General features: G+C 35.8%; 1 protein-coding gene across 18 annotated transcripts in view; it reads right to left on the bottom strand.

The window, feature by feature from the left end:
* Ncor1 (nuclear receptor corepressor 1) overlaps window positions 1-23,729 on the bottom strand; it is a 162,619-nt gene that overhangs the window by 87,658 nt on the left and 51,232 nt on the right. For 11 of the 18 annotated variants that reach the window (XM_038324739.1, XM_038324736.1, XM_038324741.1 and 8 more), the window contains exons 6-13: window positions 19,074-19,187; window positions 13,527-13,583; window positions 12,749-12,801; window positions 12,398-12,424; window positions 10,373-10,439; window positions 7,457-7,629; window positions 3,852-3,942; window positions 361-539 (exon numbers count right to left, since the gene is read on the bottom strand). In XM_038324739.1, the coding sequence (XP_038180667.1) occupies window positions 361-539; window positions 3,852-3,942; window positions 7,457-7,629; window positions 10,373-10,439; window positions 12,398-12,424; window positions 12,749-12,801; window positions 13,527-13,583; window positions 19,074-19,187 (761 nt within the window). Of the gene's footprint in view, window positions 1-360; window positions 540-3,851; window positions 3,943-7,456; window positions 7,630-10,372; window positions 10,440-11,707; window positions 12,425-12,748; window positions 12,802-13,526; window positions 13,584-19,073; window positions 19,188-23,729 lie in introns of those variants that run through there. The other 7 variants (XM_038324743.1, XM_038324744.1, XM_038324749.1 and 4 more) reach the window with 2 other exon arrangements.

The raw sequence follows: 23,729 nt of genomic DNA, 5'->3' as shown, positions 1-23,729 counted from the left end.
GAAGGATGAAAAGCATATACCACAACACCCTGTTGTTTCTAATTTTCTTCTTTTTTTTTCTCCTGAGACAGTGTTTCTCTGTGTATCCCTGGCTGTCCTGGACTGCAGAACTCACAGAGATCTGTCTTCCTCTGCCTCTCCAGTGCGAGGATTAAGGCTCACATCCCCATTTCTTATCTGTCAACCATTGTCCCACCTACAAACTTACAGGAAGATGAATTTTTCTATTTCTCACACTATCTTTTCCAATGTCAAATTAGGATGAAAGTTTTGTGGAAATATTTCACTCTTAAGTAACGCAAAATACTTTTACCAATGTATATGAATGTCTATTAGAGAATAATTTAACCATTAAATTACTTGTCCTTAAAGATCTCCTTTTCATGGTCAGTCCAAACATTCATAAACTGTCTATCTTTATAAACTTTCATTGGATCCTCCATAAGCCCATTCATATTGATGAACTTGACCCTTCTTTGTTCTGCATCAAACATCATAGGTGGAATCACAGAAAGCTGCCGCATTTGTTTCTCATTATTCTGCAAGAAATAAATGCAATTTAGTTAGAATAATATTTAAACTAGAAATTTTAGAGAGCTATAGACTTTAGGAGTTTAAAAAGAAAAGTATCAGGCCAGGCAGTGGTGGCGCACACCTTTAATTCCAGCACTTGGGAGGCAGAGGCAGGCGAATCTTTGTGAGTTGGAGGCCAGCCTGATCTACAAAGCAAGTTCCAAGACAGCTAGAGCTACACAGAGAAACCCTATCTCAAAAACAAAAAGACAAAACAAAAATTTAAAAAGTATCAGTAATTTAATGACAATAATGCCATGTTACATGATTATCGCTTTTTTAATAAGTTTTATTTTATCTGCCTGAATTTATGTTTGTGTGAGGGTAAAAGATCTTGGAGATCTTTTACAGATAGTTGTGAGATGCCACGTGGGTGCTAGGAATTGAACCCAAGCACTCTGGAAGAGCAGTCAGGGCTCTTAACTGCTGAGCCATCTCTCCAGTCCTATATGATTATTTTTAACACTTTTATACCAAATTATATAAATTACAAACAGAAACTTCACTTTAAAAAAACTACTACCTTTGGGTTGGTTTTGTTTGGAATATTTGTTTGTCATTTCTTTCTTTTGGGGGGGGGCAGAATCCAGGCCAAGAATCTATAGCTCAGACTGGCCTCAAATTTGAAGTAATCCTCTTGTCACAGCCCCTCAATGCAGAGGTGAGGTACAAGTATAAGATACCACACCCAGCTTTTCCTTTATTATTCTGAGGAAATCTTAAGGCAATTGATATTTGAAAAACAATGCAATTGTTTTATGTAGAAGACAGAAAATAATCGTCTCGTTTAAAAACTAGTCTCAACATAATTTTAGTTCTTTTTTTTTTTAAGCCTGTGTATTCACATGGACATCAGAGAGCATCTCTGAGAGTTCTCCCCATTGCTCACTACTATATTCATGGAGGTAGGGTCTTTTTAAGTGAACCCACAGCTTGCCTAAGCAGGTTAGTCTTGCCAGCCACCCTTTTAAGCACTGGAACTATTGGCAGACCAGCACACCCAGGCTGGCATCGACAGACTCCGGTCCTCACACTTGCACAGGAAGGGGCTTTATCCTCTGAGCAACTCCCCAGCCTTTCATCATCATTGTAGATATAAAAAAGAATCATAGCATGATTTTAGAGATAGAAAAACAAGTAACAAATGTCTTAGGATCTTAAAGTCCTTGATCTTAAACTATTTAACTCACATAATATTAAATACTCTTTGCTAATTTAATGTAACCCATTAAAATTTAGATTTTGGGCAGTAGCAGCACACATCTATAATCCCAGCACTTGGGAAGCAAAGGCAGGCAGATCTCTATGAGTTCGAGGCCACCTGTTCTACAGAGCAAGTTCCAGGACAGTCAAGAGCTGTTACACAGAGAAACCCTGTGGGGGGGGGGGGGGGGGGGGGATAAATAACCAGAATGTAATTTAAAATTTTAACGTTTTTGTCATTATAATCTAAACCAGTTGAATCTATCGCATATGTATGATTTTTTCCAAAGAATACTTTAAAATATTTATAAACACAATTTTGTGTTTAAAAAAACTTGGTCATAAAGCTGTAGTATTTATCTATATTTAAGGGTTTTTTTTTTTCTAAAACGATTTCCAAGTTGTCAAGTCCTCGCTAAGTGTCTAGCTCCAGAGGGTATATTCAATCAGTTTGAACACGAGTGTTTGGCACTAACACATTAGCTTGAAATCACTTCAACCGATAAGCTTCCTTGCAATGCTTTCAGATGTACCCAAATGGAGTGCACAGAAAAACAAGCACAAAATTTAATACAGATTTAGTCATTATAGAAATTATACCTACAAATTTAATATTATCAATCATGCATTTTCCAATGATTTTAAGAGCAATATAGAATGGTTGTGTTTTAAAGCTCCTAAGTATATCACTTGTATTGAGAGCATGCAAGACTATATGCATTATGTACTTAAGATTTCAGAAAACATCTTCTAACAATAACTTAAATGTATTGCAAAAAAAAAAAAGGTGTTATGTCTCTTTCCTAGCCTAGATAGAAATTATGCTAATATGTGCAATGACATTGTAAGGACAAAAAAAAAGCAAAGTGAAAGGAAAGAAAAAGAAAAACAGAAGTGCTGAGACCTAACACTTGGCCATTATGTAAGAGCGCATGGAGATATCTTCCTTACACAGTGTGCTACATCTCTCTGCGGTTGAGTATTACAATCCTCCCAACCAAGGTTCAAAAGTCACTTCAGATTTTCTCCTCAGGAAAACAATAATCAGAAATGAGAAAGAAAGATAAAACCACTGGCACAAGTCTAATTTTTTTTCTTTTCTTTTCTGTTTTTTTTTTTTAAAGATGGGGTCTCTGTGTAATCCTGTCTGTCCAGGAACTCATGCTGTAGACCAAGCTGGCTTTGAACTCACAGATTATGGGATTAAAGGCCTATGAAACCACTACCAAGCACAAGTCTACTTTAATTGGTACAAAGTTCTGAGTACCGAGGCAGCTCATGAAAGCCATCATTTGATGTTCTACCTCCTTAAGGCTCAAGTGACAAGAGCTGATAAATAATTATATACACATATGACAAACAATGAGTAGATGCAAAAAAACTTTAAAACACAGATCAATTCAAATACACACTCTATAAGAACAGGCTATTTTCACACCCTAGAGGAAAACTAATACAAACAGCTACTAAAATGTAAATTAAATACAGGCAGTATGTACAGACTAATTAGAAATTTTTCTCTCCCTCACTAGTAATTTAACTTGATAGGACTGAGTAATTTGATAGTTCACCCCATTATTTGAGTCCCAAAGCCTAGAGCAAACATTAGCTTTTAATGGGGGCTGTAGAAATACGTTAGGAAAAGTAGACTTGATTCAATAGAAAGAAAAGAACACGGGACTCTGGAACAAGATTCAATATGCTGGCCACCTGCCTCTGCTTCCCACAGCATTGTTCCTTGGCCATCCTGGAACTCCCTCTGTAGTTCAGGCTGGCCTCAAACTAACAGAGATCTGCTTGCCTGCTTCCTAAATGCTGGGATTAAAGGCGCACCACCACTAGACCATCAGAACTATTTCCTTAACTATTCCCTGGTCTCTTGATGACAAAACAATCTTTGTGCAAATTTTAATCACATTGCTTAAATCCCAATAGTAGTTGGTCTTATTCTCTGATATCATTCAAGCACTATTATCTAACAATTTGTATTTACATATTGATAAACCTTTACCCCTTGGGCTACAGGGCAGAAATGCTTAAATAACTAATGAATTAACTTGAATTAATTTTCTTACCTCCTGCTCAGAAAGACCATCAATAATTTCAGAAATCTCATGCTCACTCCTAGCAATGGTGGCTGAAAGACCAGCTCCCCTCTGACCAACTCTAAATATGAAAAGGAAATACAAATATATTTTAAGACTTTTTATGAAAATGCAACAAATTATCATTGATACTGGAACTATGTAGACCACGTTAGCCTCAAACTCACAGAGATCTGCCTGCCTATGCTTCCCAAATCCTGGGAATAAAGACATGCATCACCACTACCTGGCTCAAAGTGAGATTTTTTTAAATAAAATATATTGCATTCATTCTTTAACAGTTTTACATATAAGTAACTTATCTTGATCGTATACACCTCCAGTACCTGCCTCCTCATTCACATCCTCTAGTGGGGTTTTATGCTTAGTTTTTGTGTAACCCAGAGTCTCAATTTCTGCCATTTGTTGGAATGCTGACTGATGGTTTTATTGATCATGTACAGGTCTTATACAAATACAGAATACAAAATGGGACTTCTTTGGTATGTACATCTGTGTGGGTTCACATTCAAAATGCAGGTGTGCCTGCAAATGTGTGCAGATGCAAAAAGAATACCAAAGTTGATGTTGGGTGTCTCCCTTAATCACTCTCTTCTTTATTAGATGGGATTTTTTAACCCAATAGGAGTCAAAAAAACCTACCCAAGATTCATTGAATATTTTCAAATGGTATACATAAGTCACTACCAAATTAGCAAAAATTAAGTATTAATACTGAGATTTAAGTTAATATGTTGGATTAGGGATACAGCTCTGTTGGTAAAGTGTTTACCCTGCATGCATCAAGACCTAGGGCTGGGGGGCTGGAGAGATGGCTCAGCGATTAAGAGCATTGCCTGCTCTTCCAAAGGTCCTGAGTTCAATTCCCAGCAACCACATGGTGGCTCACAACCATCTGTAATGGGGTTTGGTGCCCTCTTCTGGCCTGCAGGCATACACACATACAGAATATTGTATACATAATAAAAAAATAAATATATATATATAAAAAAGACCTAGGGCTGATCACTAGCACCATAAAAAATGAATGAATGAATGAATGGATGGATGGATGGATGGATGAATGAATGGCTATAATACTCAAGTTAAAATAGTGACACTGGGCTGGAGAGATGGCTCAGTGGTTAAAAACACTGGCTGCTGTTCCAGAGTACCTGGGTTCAATTCCCAGCACCTACATGACAGTTCACAACTGTCTGTAAATTCCAGTTTCAGGAGGACCGACACCTTCACACAGACACTCATATAAGTCAAACACCAATGCACATAAAAATTAAAAAGATATTTAGATATATATCTAGACAGACAGACAGATAGAAATTAAAAGAAAAAGTAGTGGAACTAGTAATGGAGAATCTGTATTAAAAATAGAATTTAATGGCCCGGTGGTGGTGGTGCACACCTGTAGTCCCAGTACTCGGGAGGCAGAGGCAGGTGGATCTCTGTGAGTTCGAGGCCAGTCCGGTCTGCAAAGTGAATTTCAGGACAGCCAGGGCTGTTACACAGAGAAACTCTATCTTGAAAAAACAAAAAAACAAAACAAAAACAAAATAAATAAATAAAACCAAAAAACTTATTGATGTCATGCTGTGGAACAATCTTTGTACACTGTAAATAAGTATTGCTCTAATTGTTAATAAATAGCTAATTGGCCAATGGCTAGACAGGATTTTTTGGGGGCAGAGAAAATGCTGAGAAGAGGGAGTCTTGGGAGTCTAAAGGAAACACAGAAAGAGGATGAATGTGCCATGCTAAAAAAAAAAAAAAAAGGCAGAGGATAGATAAGAAATATGGTTAATTTAAAATGTAAGAGTTAGCTAGTAATAAGCCTGAGCCATCAGCCAAGCGTAAATCTCTAGATGGTTATTTGGGAGCAGCTGCCAAAACAGAGAAACTCTACCTGCAATGTCATGTCTCTCTTTTGTCTGGATTCTAAAGAATAGAAAAGCAAGCTTGGAAAAATACACTGAACATTTCTAAAATGTAAGGAAAAACAGTGAAGAGAGAAAGTCAACTTTAAGATGTTTGCAAAATACTTATTTGTACCTTTGGTGAGAATTAGTGATGTTGTTTTACACCTATTCTCTTAAAGTAAAACAAACAAAAAAAGAGTGTGGTACATGGTGATGAACACTTTTAATCACAGCACTTGGGAGATAAAGGCAGATGGATCTCTGGAAGATTGAAGATAGACAGATCTCCACAGCAAGTTTCAAGCCACCCAGAGCTACATAAAAAGATTCCATTTCACTAAATAAATTATTTGTATATATGTATATATTAATTTTTGATATTATAAAAACAATTTGGGGAGAGTTTAGTAGATAATTTTTGACATTATTATAATAATATATATACACAGACGTGTATATATATTTATATATGTGTATATATATATACATATACATACATACACATAAGTATAGCAGTGGTGGGTGGCACACGCCTTTAATTCCATCACTCAGGAGGCAGAGGCAGATGGATCTCTGAGTTTGAGGCCAGCCTAGAAAACAGAGCAAGTTCCAGAACAGCCAGGAATACACAGAGAAACTATCTTCAAACAATGACTTTTTTTAATCTTATTTTTCATTTTACGTGTCTCATCTACATGTATGTTGGTGTACCATACACGACTGGTAACAATAGATGCCAGAAGAAGGCATCAGACCCCATGTAACCAAATCTAGGTCCTCTGCCAGAATAGCAAATACCCTTAACCACAAAGCTCTCTCATTAGCTCCATAGAATTTTTTGATTAATAATCAATTTCAATCTTTTTCATTATGTTTATGATTATCAAGGAACATTCAGTTCTGTTTTTATTAACTGTCATTTTGAAAAAAATTAGTACTTTTATGAATTTAAGACTTGGGCCGGTGATAGCTCAGGTTCAGTTCCCAAAACCTACATGGTAGTTCACAGCTGTCTGTAACTCTAGTTCCAGGGATTCCAATTCTAGCCTCCACGGGCACCAGTTGTGCATGTGGTACATAGACATGTATGCAGATAAAACACTCACACGCAAAAATAAATAAATAAACAAACAAACAAACAAACAAACAGAATGAAAGGAAATTTCAAAATATTTACTTAGATATAACATGAAAATTAAATATAAAGAAATAGTATTAAGTTCACTAAAAAAAAAAAATCCTAACTGGTTCATAAGGAAGTTTTTAATTCTTCCTAAGAGACAGCAAAATAGTTCATGGGTTTGTCACCAGATCTGATGACCTGAGGCCAATCCTATTTGATAGGAGCAAAGAGCTGACTGCCACCATTTGTCCTCTGACTTTCACATCAGTGTTACTATGGCACATGAGCTTCCCACATGCACCCCATAAAAGAATAATAAGTGTAATTTTAAAAACTTAAGTTCGACATTAAAAATTCTTGCCAGGCAGTGGTGGCACACACCATTTAATTCTAACACTTATAAAGCAGATACAGATGTCTGAGTTCGACGCCAGCCAAAAAGAGCCAAGACTACACAGAGAAACCCCACCTCAAAAACCCAAAACTCCTTTATGATGTAAAGGGGAAAAATTAGAATTACTAAACACCAAACTACATACCGTTGAAATCTTTCTTGCTGTTCTCTTTGTTTTCGAATTTCTGGAAACTGCTTCTCATAGTATTCCCTTGTTTTGCTTTCTTTTGCTTTCCTCCGGGGATTATTTTCTATTCTGTCCACTTTTTTCTCCCATGCCTCCATGAGCTGATCATAACGCTGGCAGATTTTTTGTTCCTATTAAACACCCGTAGCAAATTAATAACAATTAAACTGAACTCTATGATTTGGTAAGCCTTTAAAATATATTCCATTTCTTAAGATGAAAAGGGAAGTACATTTGGCTTGTATGACACAGCCAAGAATGACAATTTGTTCTTGGTCTGACAGGAGAAATGGAACAATTTCCTTACATGAAAACACAAGGTGTACTTTCCCTGCACTTTTCACTAATTATCATTATACAAATTAACAAACTCATTGATAACCACTGGTAGTGGCTAACCATCTATTTTGATTTTCCTGATAACATGCCTTCATTGTCAAAAAGAAAGGAAAATTAAAAACATTAGCATAGTTCAACATTTAATCTAACCCACTGGTTCTCAACCTTCCTAATGCTGTGAGCCTTTAATACAGTTGCTCATATTGTGTTGATTCCCAACCATAAAGTTATTTTCATTGCTACTTCCCAACCGTAATTTTGCTAACGTTATGAATTGTAATGTAAATATCTGTGTTTTCCCATGGTCTGCTTGTTCAACCTCCAAAGGAACTGTAACCCACAGGTTGAGAACCGTTGCTCAAATCGATCTTAAATGCAACTGTTCAGCATTGTTTGGTACCAATCTAAACTGTCAGAGAAAACATGCACATTTAACAGCTTCTCTATCATTGGAGGATGTGATATTTCACTTTTTTTCTTCTTATTTACTAATATAACTATTCTCTGCTAGAATGGAAAAGGCTAAAACTAGCTATTCATCATCGTAAGAAGAAATCTGGTTAAGAAACATGAAATCAAGAAATAATGCTTTTGGTTAAGCAAGTGAATTACAATTCCATTTTCCATTATGGGCATTGAACTATGTAAATATCTGATACCCAGAAAGAGGAAACGTGAGAAGGACCTTAGGAACACCGCTAACTTTAGTCACCTAAGAATGACCAGACAGAAGACTATTTCCTCACCCCATTCCCTCATCATTCCTTCCAACACCCATGTGCCTTTTGTGTACTTCACATATTTTCTCTCTCTATTCCCAACACCATAAGTAAAGTCAACACTGTCATCATCCAGAGTGAAGCAATCATCTAGTAAATGTGGGCCACACAATTTGTGTTACTTTCCAAAGCAGAGAAGATGGAAGAACCTGGTCCACGCTAGGTAAGTGTTCAGATCTTCCCATGCATTCCCAGTGTTACAGCCAGATGCAAATTCTTTTGTTGTTGTTATAGGCTTTCTCATAATCTCAGGCTGGCCTCAAATCCACTTTGTAACAGAGCATGATTTGAACTTCTGATCTCCCTGCTTCAACCTCTCAAGTGGAAATTACAGGCATGTGATACCGAACAGTTTATTTGGTGCCAGGGATCCAATCCAGGGCTTCAATTCTTGCTAAGCAAGCACTCTACCACTAAGTCACATTTGCAACCCCAGATGTAAATTCTTAAAATACAAACCTGAACTTTATACCACCTCAGTTTAAAAACTTAAAAAGAAGTGCCCTCTGAATTTTATACAAAATCTTATAGATGGCCTCTGAACACTGTGTCGCTGAATTCCAGTGTCCCTTATCACCCCCACCCTTCCCAGCTTACTCACTCTAAACTCAGAGAGTTCTGAACACATTAGCTATTTCACTGAATCTCTTCCCTCTGCTTGTATAAGTTTGCAGAATATTGGCTTTCCTGATTAGTGGCCGTCCCTGAATCACATCTACTTTAGGCATCTGACTTTACACTCTTGCTTTTTGTATGAGATCACATTATAATCACAATACTGAACCTGCATGCTGACGTATCTGCTCCCTAAGAGTCAAACAGTATGACAATTTAACTTGCTCTTCTGGAATAATACATGGAACATACACAACTGATTAATACTTATTAAACAAATCAGTAAACACATAAAGTACAATTCTTCCAAAGCATGAAAAAGTTATGCTCCAGTGATTACATAACCAGAGGACTAATTTAGCAAGTACCAGAATTACAATAAAATGACTGAACAAAAAAGCTGGTTTCTCACTTAATATTTATAGGTTCTTGGGAAGAAAAATATTCAATACCAGTTATTTAAGATAGTATATAAAGAATAACACTGGCAAATACAAATTACAAAAGTGTTACAGCAAATAAACTGATCTTTACAATTTGTTAAGCTGTCAGGTCATTAAATATACGGTAAAGTTCATTTCAAAAACAGGCTCAAAGAATTTCATTTTATTAAAAATCTGAATTTAAATTGTATCTGTAAAATTAGTATGAACATATTTCAAAAATAAGGATATTCTTTGAAACTTAATTTTTATGGTTATAACCATAAAACTTTTAGACAGCAAACTGTATAATTAAATGAGAAACTATTTCAATCTGAAGACACTGATCAGTTAGTTTTTCCAAAGGACAGAGAGCAATGTCTCATCAGCATGACCATAACTTACCAATATGTGTTTGCGTCCTAACACACTGAAAGCAGATGTTCTACTGATTAGCCCTTTTTTCTTGACTACTCACCATTTTGCTGAATAAAAATATTACATAAATGACTAATGAAATTAATTTGATAATGATGTTAAATGTGGTATTGCAATGTTACTAGGATTAGACTCATATTTAAGTCACACATTCAGTTACTTTCTGAATCAGCATTTGTACTCAATATAATCAAGGATCAGTTATTAATGGGAAAGGGAAAGCCTAAATGACATGAATGGAAAAGCTGTACAGATTTCAGTTAACAAGGATAGGACCTCACCCTTTGTTTTCTTGCATGATTTCTTCTTTTAAAAAATAAAATGAGTTTTTTCCTCATCACCTGGTTTCTAGAAGAGAAAAATATGGTTGCAGAACATTAAGAAAAAGCACAACTTAAGCTGTGTTCACTTTCTGCAGACATTGGAGACAGGCAACCCACTTAAGAACTTATGGTGCAATCAGAGCTAATCTTAAGCTTTTTTTCACCCTGCAAAATAAAACTGCATAATTTTTGCAATTAGATCTAAAATTCCTGCCATTCTATAACAAGATAATACAGTTAACTTTTAATTCATGCAACTAATTTTGAGACATATATTGTTTTTAAATTATAATTAAGGGATAACTAATTCTTAAAAATTCTGATGATACAAACATCTTCGTATACTTTGGAAAGAGAAATAAAAGAGAAAAGGAACCTTTTGCAGGTACTTCCCTCCTAGAAGGAGAATATACACCAACACATTTAGAAAGATGTGACTGCTGTTCAAAACAGAACATCTCTCTCCCACAGATATGACACAACAGTCTACGGAGCAACAAAGGGCAATCTGACAAGACAGGAAAATTTCTCACATGCCTTAATAACAGTGTCACTTTTTAACGTGGAAGCACTGTAACCTTTTAAAACAATGTCATGCAGGTTCAAATATATAAATATTTATATCCCATCTACTTACAGAAATAACACCATGCTGATTATTCAGACATAAATACAAAGCCAATGAAAATAAAAATAAACTTTTGGATTATGTGTCACTCAAGAATAACAATGACACTGGCTCCACTCAAATAATCATAGACAATCAGTAGCTGGGTGAATGACAAAGCAGTCAAGAGATGAAAAGAATTGTTAAAAATCACATTTGCTATTTCATACAAAGCAAATGTTAGTGGTGGAAGAATAGCTACTGAATGATTTACGCAGATGTGTGCATCGGAGAACTTCAAAAGTAACATAAAGTGGGACCATTGCTATGTATCAATTTACTCTGGTTGCAATTATATGCTACTCAAAAATAAATATCAATCAGTAATAAAACTTTAAATGTCTACTAAGAATTTAAGTGAAGTCAGCTGGTCAGTACTCATCTCAACACAGTCTAACACAGGCAATGTAAATAACATAAAATAAATCATAACAGTGCAGCTTCCCAGCTTACATTGAAGGAGAGAAGACAAAAGACCAACTGAAGTTTTGTGGGGAAGTCACTAAATGTAGTCAACTACATTTTAACTGTTATCCTCCTTTTAAAAACATTTAAACAGCTAAGTAGTATGAGTTTAGCCTAATCTTCTCCTAAAGGTTCTCAAGACCATGGCAATATCTCACAGAAAAATTCTTAAATAGATGACTTTATTATGAACCATTTACTTAACAGAAGTTAAAATTACTCCAACTGTAATAGTTGTCATGCACACTACCATGCAAACATATTTGCCACCAGTTCTGCAAAGTAGTCAATTACTGTACACTCTCAGATATTAAGAGAAAAAATATATATAATAATGTGCTCATTTGCAACTATAATAGTAAATAATTATTATGTTCTGGATACACTTTTAAATGCATATAAATAGAAATATCACATTTTTTCACCAACTTAATAATAATTCACCTAAAATGTTCTAAAAGTATAATTAACAACAATTAAAAAAAACCTATCTAGCTTCTCTTACTTCAATCAGATCAAGAAATTAAGTTTACTTTTCATTTATTTTCTTATTCCAAGATCTGCATCCATAAAGGCCTGGTAGTAGGATGAGCAAGGCAAAGCAAACTACATTCTGGAACAGCCTCCTCACCCACATGAGGGGACTGAGCCTTCCAAGGCACCAGGACATTAAATGGCAGAAGGGTCTACAAATACCGTCATTAGCAAGAGTCATGGAAGGGATTTCCCTAGAATAGGGTTTTGAATAATGATAAAATGATCCGTGGCACTTCTACTTTGCAATGGCAGATGTGGCTTGGTGGGGGACGGTGTCATCACTAGTCTTAAATGAAAAAGCTTCATTATCTTACTTCATCATGCGCCTTGCAGGTACTCCACTGAAAAAAACACAAAACAGGAGGCAAAGAATTCAAGCCTCAAGGTAAGCCATTTCAATGTTAAGTATTCACCTTTTTTTTTTATACTAGCAGATTATAAAACCAGCTAGTTTATGCAATAATTTATTTTTTGGCCTCGGAAACTCAAATCTGTTACCCCAACCCCCAAAAAGCCAGAGGAAGATAACATATAGTAAAACAACAGCAAATTACACAAATCTAAAACACACCTACACTATTATAATAATGTCCGCAGATAACAAAAATGATTTCTTTATAGAATATATGTTCTTAAATTGAACTCCAAAGATGGTAAATACTTACGTCTTGATGTTCTCATGGTACACCTTGGTATCTGATGGCTGGTTATAGAGTGGCTATAAAATAAATGACATTCATGTATAGAGTGTTGCACTTATAGTAACAAAATAACATTTTATTGTGAGACTACCTAAATGGGCTATACTGCAATATCCTACCAAAACCTGCAGATGTCAGGTTTCCCATGTCAGGTTTCCCTGTAACCCCATCTCCTTCTGCTTTCCTACTCCACTAAGGAAATATGCAAACCTACAATATTTTATAAGTAAGCCTCATCATACTTTTCAAAGACAAAAAGAAATTACACACATTCCTTATCCTAACAATATGTTCGATAAGCTCTGTCTATTTTCTTTAATTACTTCTTCCTCCTACTACCTGATGGGATGAAATGGCTGTTCAGGCAAAACATGCTCAGGATAATGCTTAGGTAAAGGTAACTAAGTTTACTCACAATTATCTTAGGATTATAACAAACTTTCTGCCAGGCTATATAATTTTTATCCAAAAATAAATGGATAGTCCATTTTATCCCAAGAAAAATTTTTAAAAAACACAATAATGAGCCAGGCGGTGGTGGTGCACGCCTTTAATCCCAGCACTCGGGAGGCAGAGGCAGGCGGATTCTCTGTGAGTTCGAGGCCAGCCTGGTCTACAAGAGCTAGTTCCAGGACAGGCTCTAGAAACTACAGGGAAACCCTGTCTCGAAAAAAAAAACCAAAAAAAAAAACAAAAAAAAACCACAATAATGACATTAGAAATGAAAACAGAAAGTTCTTACCAGTTCAACTTTTGGGCCAAGACCTTCAAAAATTTTATGAGCTTCTTCTGCTTTTTTCTATGGAGAAAAAAATTATTATATTGATAATTAAAAATTTTGTTAGCCCAAAGAAAAATAATTGCCTATTTGAAAATCTTTATCTAAGACTAATCTGCAACTGAATAAGCATGTAGACATGGTGCTGGCATCTTTTAATTTCAATTTTCATAAGGTTCTCTCACTAAATTTAATCAAATCTCCAGTCAAAATCTAATATCTGTAGTGAGAGTAACACATAAACAATTAGGAAGTTAATAAAATATTGGGAATATAGAGAGAAGAAATAAAATTCAAATTGGAAATATACCAAAGTATATCAAATATTTATGTTGCTGTTAGTAAATATTTAAAAGCATAAAGTACCAAAACAAACATATAATAAGCTTACTTTCTAGTTCCAAGAAACCCTAAGTAATAACTGAATAGAAAAATACCTAGTTTTACTCCAAGCATTATTTACAGTAAAATAAAAGTTTAATCATATATTTAACATGCCATTTTCAAAAGTAGAATAATCAAAACCAAAATATCCTATAACAGGATCTTCCTTGCCAAGGCAGCTTGTGGTTAGCTAAGGTGCTTGCCATAAAGCCTGACAACCTGAGTCCCATCCTGAACTCACATGGTCAAAGAGAGGACTGACTTCATCAAGTTATTCTCTGTCCTCTCCATGTTACATATGCACTGGCACAAATACTCACATGAAATAAATACATAAATGTAAAGCTTTTAGCCTGTGAAGGATATGGCTGAAATTTTTTTTTAACATAAAACCCTCCCATTGGGCTGGGTATGTAGTTCAGTTGTTAAAAATACTTACACGGCCTTAGGCCCTGGGTTCAATTCCTTGACCATACTACACCTCACGTTTTCATATAATTTTTAGTCTTAAGTCTACATATGTAGGTAAGTAATTCTTCAGACATAGACTGAATGTGTTCTATGTGCCAAGCACTTTCTAGACACTAAGAAAACAATAGGGGGAGGGAGATAAAAGCAATTTCAGTATAGAAAGATTGGTTTGAAAGGCTCATGGATATTAGAGAATAAGTGTGCTCCACATATAAGACAGATAAACACTAGACAAACAAAATAACCTGGGAGCAAAGGTACTAAAAACACTTAATAGATCATAGGAAGCCTCCTCTGGTAGAACACTACCAAGAAGGGAGTTTGCTGATTAGGCTCTGACAGGGCCAGAGAAGTGGCTCAGTGAGTAAAAGCATTTGCTGAACAAGCCAAAAGATGAAGTTTGCCCCCAATACATGCAAGGAGAGAACTGATCCCACAGTTACCCTCAGCCCAGTACATCCATATGTATGTGTAAACACATAGAATAAATAATAGAATATATTTAAACAAGTGTAAAGTTTGGGCTACTCTGTAGAAAGTAAGAAATGAGGTTTTGTTTGGAGAATTGTATTAAAAGAACACAGGTATGAAGGATGGGTTAAAAAGTAAAAAAAAAAAAAACTGTAGGAATGAGATACAACAGTCATGTTCACAGAAATTTCAACTTAAGCAAAAGGAGAGAAGGGAAGCAACTGCCCAGGCTAATATATAGGAAACAGGATGTATTCTCTTTAGAGACTCTTTAACATACATGGTGTGACTAAGGGAGGGAAACACCCAATTCCCAGGAAAATAACATGACAGGAGGATGTTGGCACCCAGAGTAATATCTAACACTTTTCCTTTCTTCTGTGCCATTACATACTAACAACCATTGTCTCTTTTATTTTTACTGACACTGGAGCACCTACAAATACTTTGGGAACATATAACTGAACAGAGATAAAGCAACTCAAACTGTTTTTAAAAAAACATAGTTTAGGTGAATAGTTTAGAGAGAAAACAAACAAGTCTGAGTTCAAATATGAACCAAGGCAGCTTTTCTCTCATGAAGCCAGCTTTAATGGTCTCCTTTTAGGCAGTTCTCTTCTTCCCAGCAACTTTGTAAATACAGACTTTTTATATGTGATAATGCTTCCAATTACTTTGGCCACATTGAGCATAATTCCCAGAGTAATTAGACTGCCACTATACAGGAATAACTGAAAAAAGTGCTCCTGTCATTATTTCATGTCTTCTGGCTAGTGGCATAAGGACAGATAGGATTACTCACTTTAATAGGTCACAGAAGCAGTGAAAGTCTTACAAAAGGCAGCATGTTGAGAAGCGCAGAGCTGGCAGAGATGCCCAGAGAGGAGAGTCCCTCAGATTTCCTCTAGAAGCCCCTATTTTAGAGCTACACAAGAAAAAAAAAAAAAAAAAAAAAAAACCACCCACCTAGAAGGAAGGTTTACTAAGAAAACATGCCTTGACAATTACTGAGAGTGAGTTAAAAACATTTTTCTTTCTTCCTTTCTTTCTTTTTTGTTTGTTTGTTTTGTTTCTGGAGACAGGGTTTCTCTGTGTAATAGCCCTACCTGTTCTGGAACTAGCTCTTGTAGACCAGGCTGGTCTCGAACTCACAGAGATCCACCTGCCTCTGCCTCCCGAGTGTTGGGATTAAAGGCATGAGCCACCACCACCTGGCAAGAACATTTTTCATCCATGAAAAACACTTTTCACTGTAAGAAGCCATGACTCATACTGAGATATCAAGTTTGGCTATTCTTTGCTTTGTGGAAGGAACAAGAAACCAAAATGAAATGATCAAAACAGAAAAGGTCTAAAATGAATTTTCAAGTCTGATGACGGGCATTAAGAAATTTAACTACCTAATGAAGACATGTATATAATTAAACACAAATTAAGTTCTCTATAAGATCTTAATATTTTTCAGTCTTCATGCCCCAATTAGGGAATCACAACATTCATTAATTTGTAATTGTTTAACTTGTATAACAGTTTATTTAAAAAAGTAATCAATAAGTATCACTGAATCCATTTTATTTTAAAATGAACTAATACTAAAAGTTTAGATATAAAAAATCCCACTGTCTATTAATTCTAATCTCTTACATTATCATAGAGGTTCCAAATTGACCATAAAGGTCACCAGCTTTTTAAATTATTTTGTGGCTCTGAAGGGTATTTCTTAAAAACCAGAAGATTTGCCAGGCATGGTGGAACGTGCCTTTAATCCCAGCTCTTGGAAGGCAGAGGGAGGCAGATCTCTGAGTTCAAAGCCAGACTGGTCTATAAAGTGAGTTCAAGGAAAGCTAGAACTATTACACAAAGAAAGCCCCGTCAAAAAAAAAAACAAAAAAAAAAAACAAAAAAAAAAACCTGAAGATATAACATAAAACCTCTCAAACAAAGGGCATACTTGTTTATTCTGACCTACACTCTTCCACTAGGTATGACATAAGGTAGAACTTATCATTTTTTTTCTCGTACTATCTTCCAATTTCATTAGATTTAGTATTCTGGCCAGTCAATAAACTGTACTCGTTCTAAGCTCAGACAATTAAATATTAATTGCCTATATTTTTACCAGCATGTGACATTTATCACACAGAAGCATACTTTATATATGATTCTCAGTTATCTACCCATGTAAAGATATGAGTTCAAGATTATTTTTATGTTTATTTAATAATGGAATTAAAATTATTTTTTAGCTTCCCTGTTGTCTTGATTGGAATTTCTATTGCTGTGAAGAGACACCATGAACACAGCAACTCTTATAAAGGAAAACATTTAGTTGGAGTGGCTCGCTTACAGTTCAGAGGTTCAATCTATTACCGTCATGGTGGGACATGATGGCATGCAGGCAGACATGGTGCTGGAGTAGTAGCTGAAGTCCTACATCTTGCAGGCAACAGAAGTAGTCTGTCTCCCTGGAATAACTTGAGCATAGGAAACCCCGAAGTCCACTCCCACGGTGACACACTTTTTCCAACAAGGTCACATCTACCCCAAAAAAGCCACACTTCCTAATAATGCCACTCCCTTTGGGAGCCATTTTCTTTCAAACCACCACACCTGTTTTTCTTTGTAGTGTGTGTGGTGCCTGTAGAGACCAGAAGCTGATACACTGTACTCTCTTCCGTTCCTTATTGCACTTTTTTGAGGGTGGTATGGTGATGGGAAGGACAACACAGTGTCTCATTGAACCCAGAACTCATTACTTTGGCTAGGCTGGCTGGCATGCAGGACCAAGGGATCCTCCTGTCTCTAATTCCCCAAGGTTATGATCACAGGCAAGGCAAACTCAGCTTTTTATATGAGTGTTGGGAAACTGAGCTCACGTCCTCAAGCTTGTATAGCACGTACTTTACAGAATGAAGCATCGCCCTAGCCCCTACTTTTTTCGTGTGGATAGAATTACATAATTATTATTTACTTTAGAAAATATTATTCATACAAAAGGCTCATAATAGCAACACACTATTTTACTACCCTAACACCACAGAATGCTTTATTTTTTTAAATACTCTTCCCCTTTTGACACTTTTTATAGATTCAATGTATTACCATCATGTACTCTTGACTCTTACTTAGAATTAGTTCTTCAGGTAAACTCCCTAATTTTCCTGCCTTTATAACTATTGCTAGGCTTGCCTCCCTCTCTTTAAATTTGCTACTGTGATACTAAGCTAACTGGGGTGCTGTGCATCTGGGGAGGTACTCTACCACTGCACATCCCAAGCTATTAGTTGCTTTTCTTATGATCCCTCTCAGATCTGGATATCTGTATAAAACATACCAACTGATAAATCAACTCAGTACAAAGCAAATAAATTCAAACAACAATCCTGATCTTTGCCTTTATGACCACCCTTAGCTATTAAATCTTAATAATAATTAGGCTCTATTATATATTCTGAAATCAAGTCTTCTAGAAGTCAATTGTTAAGCTTCTCTGAGGTAACATTTCCTTTATATTGAAGTAAAATAAGCTGCCCTTTAACTGCAAGTTACGGAGCCAAGAAATGATCAAAAGCCAACAGTGTCAATATAAACACAACTCACAGAACTATTTCCTGAATTTCCTAAATGATAAAAATTAGCCAACTAAGAGAATGAAACAAAAAAAAAAGTTTTAATAAAAATAAAAAAGAAAACCCTCCTAAAGGTCAAAGTCCACACAGAACTTTTCTGGTGTTTTTGTTTGTTTGTTTTCTGAGACAGGGTTTCTCTGTGTAACAGCCCAGGCTGGCAAGGGCTACATAGGGATATCCTGCTTTGAAACAAAACAAAACAAACTTGCAAGCAAGCATGATGACACATAACACTCAGGAGACAAAGGCAGAAGGGTTGCTTCAAATTAAGAGGTTAGCCCAGTCTACGTAGCTAAGTACAGAGTTCCGTGCTATCCAGGATGCACTGTAACTTCCTCTCTCAAAAAATAAAAAGAGCTGTTTCATATACATATCAGTATGTTTATGATAGCAAAATCAGCTGATAAAATTCTAATCAGTGAATTAACAATTAACAATATATAATGTAAAACAGAACTCATGTTTTAATGTAATTACAATAGAATATAGTCAAAACTGAAAAATCCAGAGTCAAATAGGTTTAAAGCATATGTTGTCCGAAAGAATAAACACTTACCCGATTCTCATCATAAATAATTTGGACAATACTACGGTGTTTCTGTTCCACAGGAGGAGGGGACACAGGCTTCTCCGGCTCAGGAGGTTTAGCTGCTTCTTCTTCCAGCTGTTGCTAAGAAATCCAGAAAGAACTGTCAGACATCTGCTGCAGATCACTCATCAGTAGCCAGGATAGCATATGCCACTGTGCACTTCTTGTTGTTTCTATAGGGTGACTATTTCTCTACACGATTCTCAAGGATCCAAGAGCTCAAGGCAAAATAACCAGATGCATTTTAATACTTAAGTATCATAAACCATGCTAAGATAGACAAACATATAAAACAAAAGGAAAAAACTTTGACTATTTCAATTCTGATTAAGGAGAAACTAAGTTTAAGGAAAGTACCTTATTATAACCGTATCACAATAGCTTATGAAAATATTGAGAAAAGTTTCATGTTACAGATACATGGTATTTGTAAAGGTTTGTTGTGAACAGTATGGTAGGAAAGGGTAAAAGGACTAATTCCTAGCTAATAACAGTATCAAGTACAAACCCAAACTTTCTATCTATGTAATACTGCTCTTGTCAAGAGACACTGAGCAGCTGGCATATGAACTACAAAGCAAAAAGCTATCTATTAGGCTGTGTTAGTCAGTCTGTCTAGGTTTGAACCTGAAGGCATGATCATAGTAATTTTTCCTGGATACTTAAGCAAGTATCTAGGTCACTCATACATGAAGTAGGGATAACAACACTATTCAACCTGTAGTTTTTAAGCAAGGATTAAATGACCTGTACTCAGCATATACAACTCTAAATGCTCAGTAAATATTGCCTATTACTATAAACAGGAATTTGCTTTTATTGCCTTTTTCAGTACCTGAAACTTAGTAAAAGCTAAGCAAATATTCACATTGCTTATTAAGTAATGTTAAAGTCCTAGTATAATGGGAAAGAAAAAAATGATCTGTACTAAGAAGACCAACAGTGAGGTACTATAAGTTAGGCCACACCCAGTTGAAAAGAAAAATCTTCCCAACAAGGACTGTGGATGTACATAACAAGGTGGGGAAAAGGGAAGAAACACAGAAAGAGAAATGTGGGCTAGGATGATAGTTCAATTGGCAAAGTATTTGACTAACATGCACGGAGGCCCAGAGTTCACTGATCACCAGACCAATGGAAAAGTAGCTAGACTTAATAGCACACACTTTTAATCCCAATGCTGAGAAAGCAGACACAGGTAGGGGCTCATATGGCCAGCCAGCCTAGCTTAATAATGCTCCAGGCCAGTGAAAGACACTGTCTCCAAAACTAAAGTTGACAGCACCTAAAGAACCACAGTTGAGGCTGTCCTCTAACCCCACCTGAACACACAGGCTCAGGTACACAACCCATCATGTACACCTAAGGCTGTCATCTGACCTCCATGTGCATACAGAGTCCATCATGTACACTGAGGTTGTCTTCTGGCCTCCAGATACACACAACCCATTTGGCATTCACAAACACACACACATGCAAAGATAAATATTAAACAATAATAGACTGAAGAAGAAACTGCTCAAAGAAGTGATACTCTCAGTATTACCATGCATGAGGCCCAGCATACGAAAGGAAAGAGAAGGGGTTTTGGGAATTGGGAGAAGAATGGAGAATCAAATTACTTGGAATAAACCACCCCAAAAAAAGAAATGAATAGAAATTTATTATAGAGAATTCACTTACACCCTCCAAAATGAACTTACTTCTAGACAAACTATAATTGATCTTTTTAAAAAAAAAATGCTTCAATCACCAGTAGAAAAAAAATCTTCACAGATACACACACACACACACACACACACACACACACACACACACAAAATCTCTCCATTAGCTCAACCTGATTTAACCAATGTTTAAATTCTACCAACACTCGAGAACAAAATAATTACAATATTTAACCATATCAGTTTAGAAGTCATACATGTTCAGATCTTACCAAGACCAGGCAAGGACAGTTAAGAAAGAAATGGTAGAGGCTGAAAAGATCGTGCAGCAAGTAAAGGAACTTGCCTGATGACCTGAGCACTATACATTAAACCCATGTAAAGGAGGAAGTAGAGAAGCAAGTCAACCAAGCTGTCCAGTGACCTTCATGCCCACTGGGCATGTACATGCACATACTTCTGAACAGACATGTACACACATCTTATTTGGTTTTGTTTTTTGAGATAGGGTTTCTCTGTGTAGCCTTGGCTGTTCTAGAATTCACTCTGAAAACGAGGTGGTATCAAACTCATAAAGAATGACTGTGTCTTCCGAGTGCTGGGATTAAAGGTGTGCACCATTACCAAGAGCACAAGTAATACTTTTTAAAGAAAGGAAAAGTATAAACTAGCTGGTTGCAATGGTTCACCCCTCTAATTCCACCACTCAAGAAATTCATAGGCAGAAGAATTACACTGGGTTCCAAGACTAATGGTCTAATGCATGGCAGTTCAAAGATAGTCTGGGTTACATATGACCCTGTCTCAAAAATAACAAAAATGATCAAAAATATTATAACCTGATCTTTCATAAATTTATATTCCCAAATAAATACTAGCAATTTATTAAAAGAATAAAATATGGCACTAGATATTGGTGGTACACACCTTTAATCCCGGCATTTGGGAGGTGGGAGGCAAAAGCAGGTGGATCTCTGCAAGTTTGAGAGGTCAGCCTGGTCTACAGAGTGAGTTACTGGAGTATACAGTGAGACCCTGTCTTGAAAAACAAATAAATCTAAACCTAGAGATGCACAGGTGATTTAAAACATCAAAACAGGGGCTCACTAAGAGATTAAAAAGAGACAACTACATGACTAGCAAACAAATGTAAAACAAGCACTTCTTTGTAAATAAAACTCAACATTGCTTTATTATTAAAATATCTGCAGATGGGCATAAGAGCTCACACCTAAAATCCCAATAGTCAGGAGGCTGAGACAGAGTGCCAGGAGTTTCAAGCCAGTCAGGGCTACCAAGGAAGATTCTGTCTAAATGAAAAGAGAAAGGAATATCTTTACATGTCAGAAAAATATGGGATTTCTCAACCTAAAGAATTTCTACAAAAACTTAGAACAAAATCAGTAATAAAAGACATTATTCTAAAACATAAGGTAATAGAAAAACAGCAATAAAAACTGGGAAAAAAAACAAAACTGCCAGCCTGTGATCATTAATTATATAGAAAACAAGCAAATTTACAAAACTAAATCATTAGCGTTAAAACTATAATATTTAAAAATTCAAATGTAATAGTTAATTTAAAGTACTAATATTGGGTTGGAGAAATGACTGGGAGGGGGTTAAGTACTTGCTGTGCAAGCATGAGGTCCTGAGCCTCAATATGCAGCATCATATTGGGTCAACTGGCACACATCTGTACTCCAACACTGGAGAGCGAAACAGGAAGATCCCTGCGGCTTACTAGAGAACAAGTTTAGCCAACTTGAATGGTGAACTCTGACTTGAATGCTAGACTCTGTCTTAAATAAGGATGGTGATGGCTGAAGAGATGGCTCAGAGGTTAAGAGCACTAACTGCTCTTCCAGAGGACCTATGTTTAATCCCAGCGCCCACATGGCAGCTCACAACTATCTGTAAATCCAGTTCCAGAGCAATCTGACACCTTCACACCAATGCACATAAAATAGAAATTAAATAAATAATTTTTAAAAAAGAAGGAAAGTGAGAAGGGAGAATACATCCAATGTTAAATTCTGGCTATCACACTCAAACAGAGCCAGCAAAATGGCTCAGTGGGTGAAGGTACTTGCCATTAGACCATATTACTGGAGTTCAAGCCCCAGGTCCTACATAGTGGAAGAAAAGTTCCAAAAGCTATTCTCTGACCTCCAAACCCACATTGTAGCACACATGTTCACATACAAAATAAATGAAAGTAATTTCAAAAAGTAATTAAAATATATTAACAGTATAAAAAAAAATCAAACTACCAGAGATCGTCATCAGTTGTAGAGTACTTATCTAGTATGTGTGAGGCTCTAGGCTTAATTCCTAGTACGTCAAAAAATAAATATTTTTAAATAAGGGGTACAAAAACCTGGTGACCTGTGTTCAATCCCTAGAACCCACCTATGTAAAAGGAAAAAACTAACTCTGCAAAGTTGTTCTCTGACCCACACATTCCCCCACTTGCACACTAATAGTAATAAAATAAAAATTAATTAAAATTAATATCTATGATTTGATCTAATATAACATATGAAGAATATTTAAACCAACAACAAAATCACATGAAAGACCTTATAAAACATGAGCACATATACTATATTCATAAAGGCAGATTTATAGTCTATAATTCCATTAAAGCTCAGAAATCAAACAAGAATTTTTTTAACTATTATAAGCCATGAGAAATACTAAAGTACAATTACAGAGATAATTACCATGCCGTATAATAAGAAACATTAAATATCTTTAACAATTGGCAGAAAATATTGTTTCTACAACAACAAAAGAAGACCAATAGATGCAAGCACAAAGCCCAGATATCAACCTACACAAGCTGTAAATATGAACAGTAGCAATGCCAATGGATAGAAAAATATAAACTTTATTTTCTGTTTTTCTTTTTTAACATTTATTATTTATGGGGATCAGAAGACAACTTGCAGAA

This window comes from Arvicola amphibius, chromosome 4 (genome assembly GCF_903992535.2).
Source record: "Arvicola amphibius chromosome 4, mArvAmp1.2, whole genome shotgun sequence".
NCBI classification, from domain to species: domain Eukaryota; kingdom Metazoa; phylum Chordata; class Mammalia; order Rodentia; family Cricetidae; genus Arvicola; species Arvicola amphibius.
The sequence above is the reverse complement of the archived record's forward strand: the minus strand, read 5'-3'. Positions and strand labels throughout refer to the sequence as shown.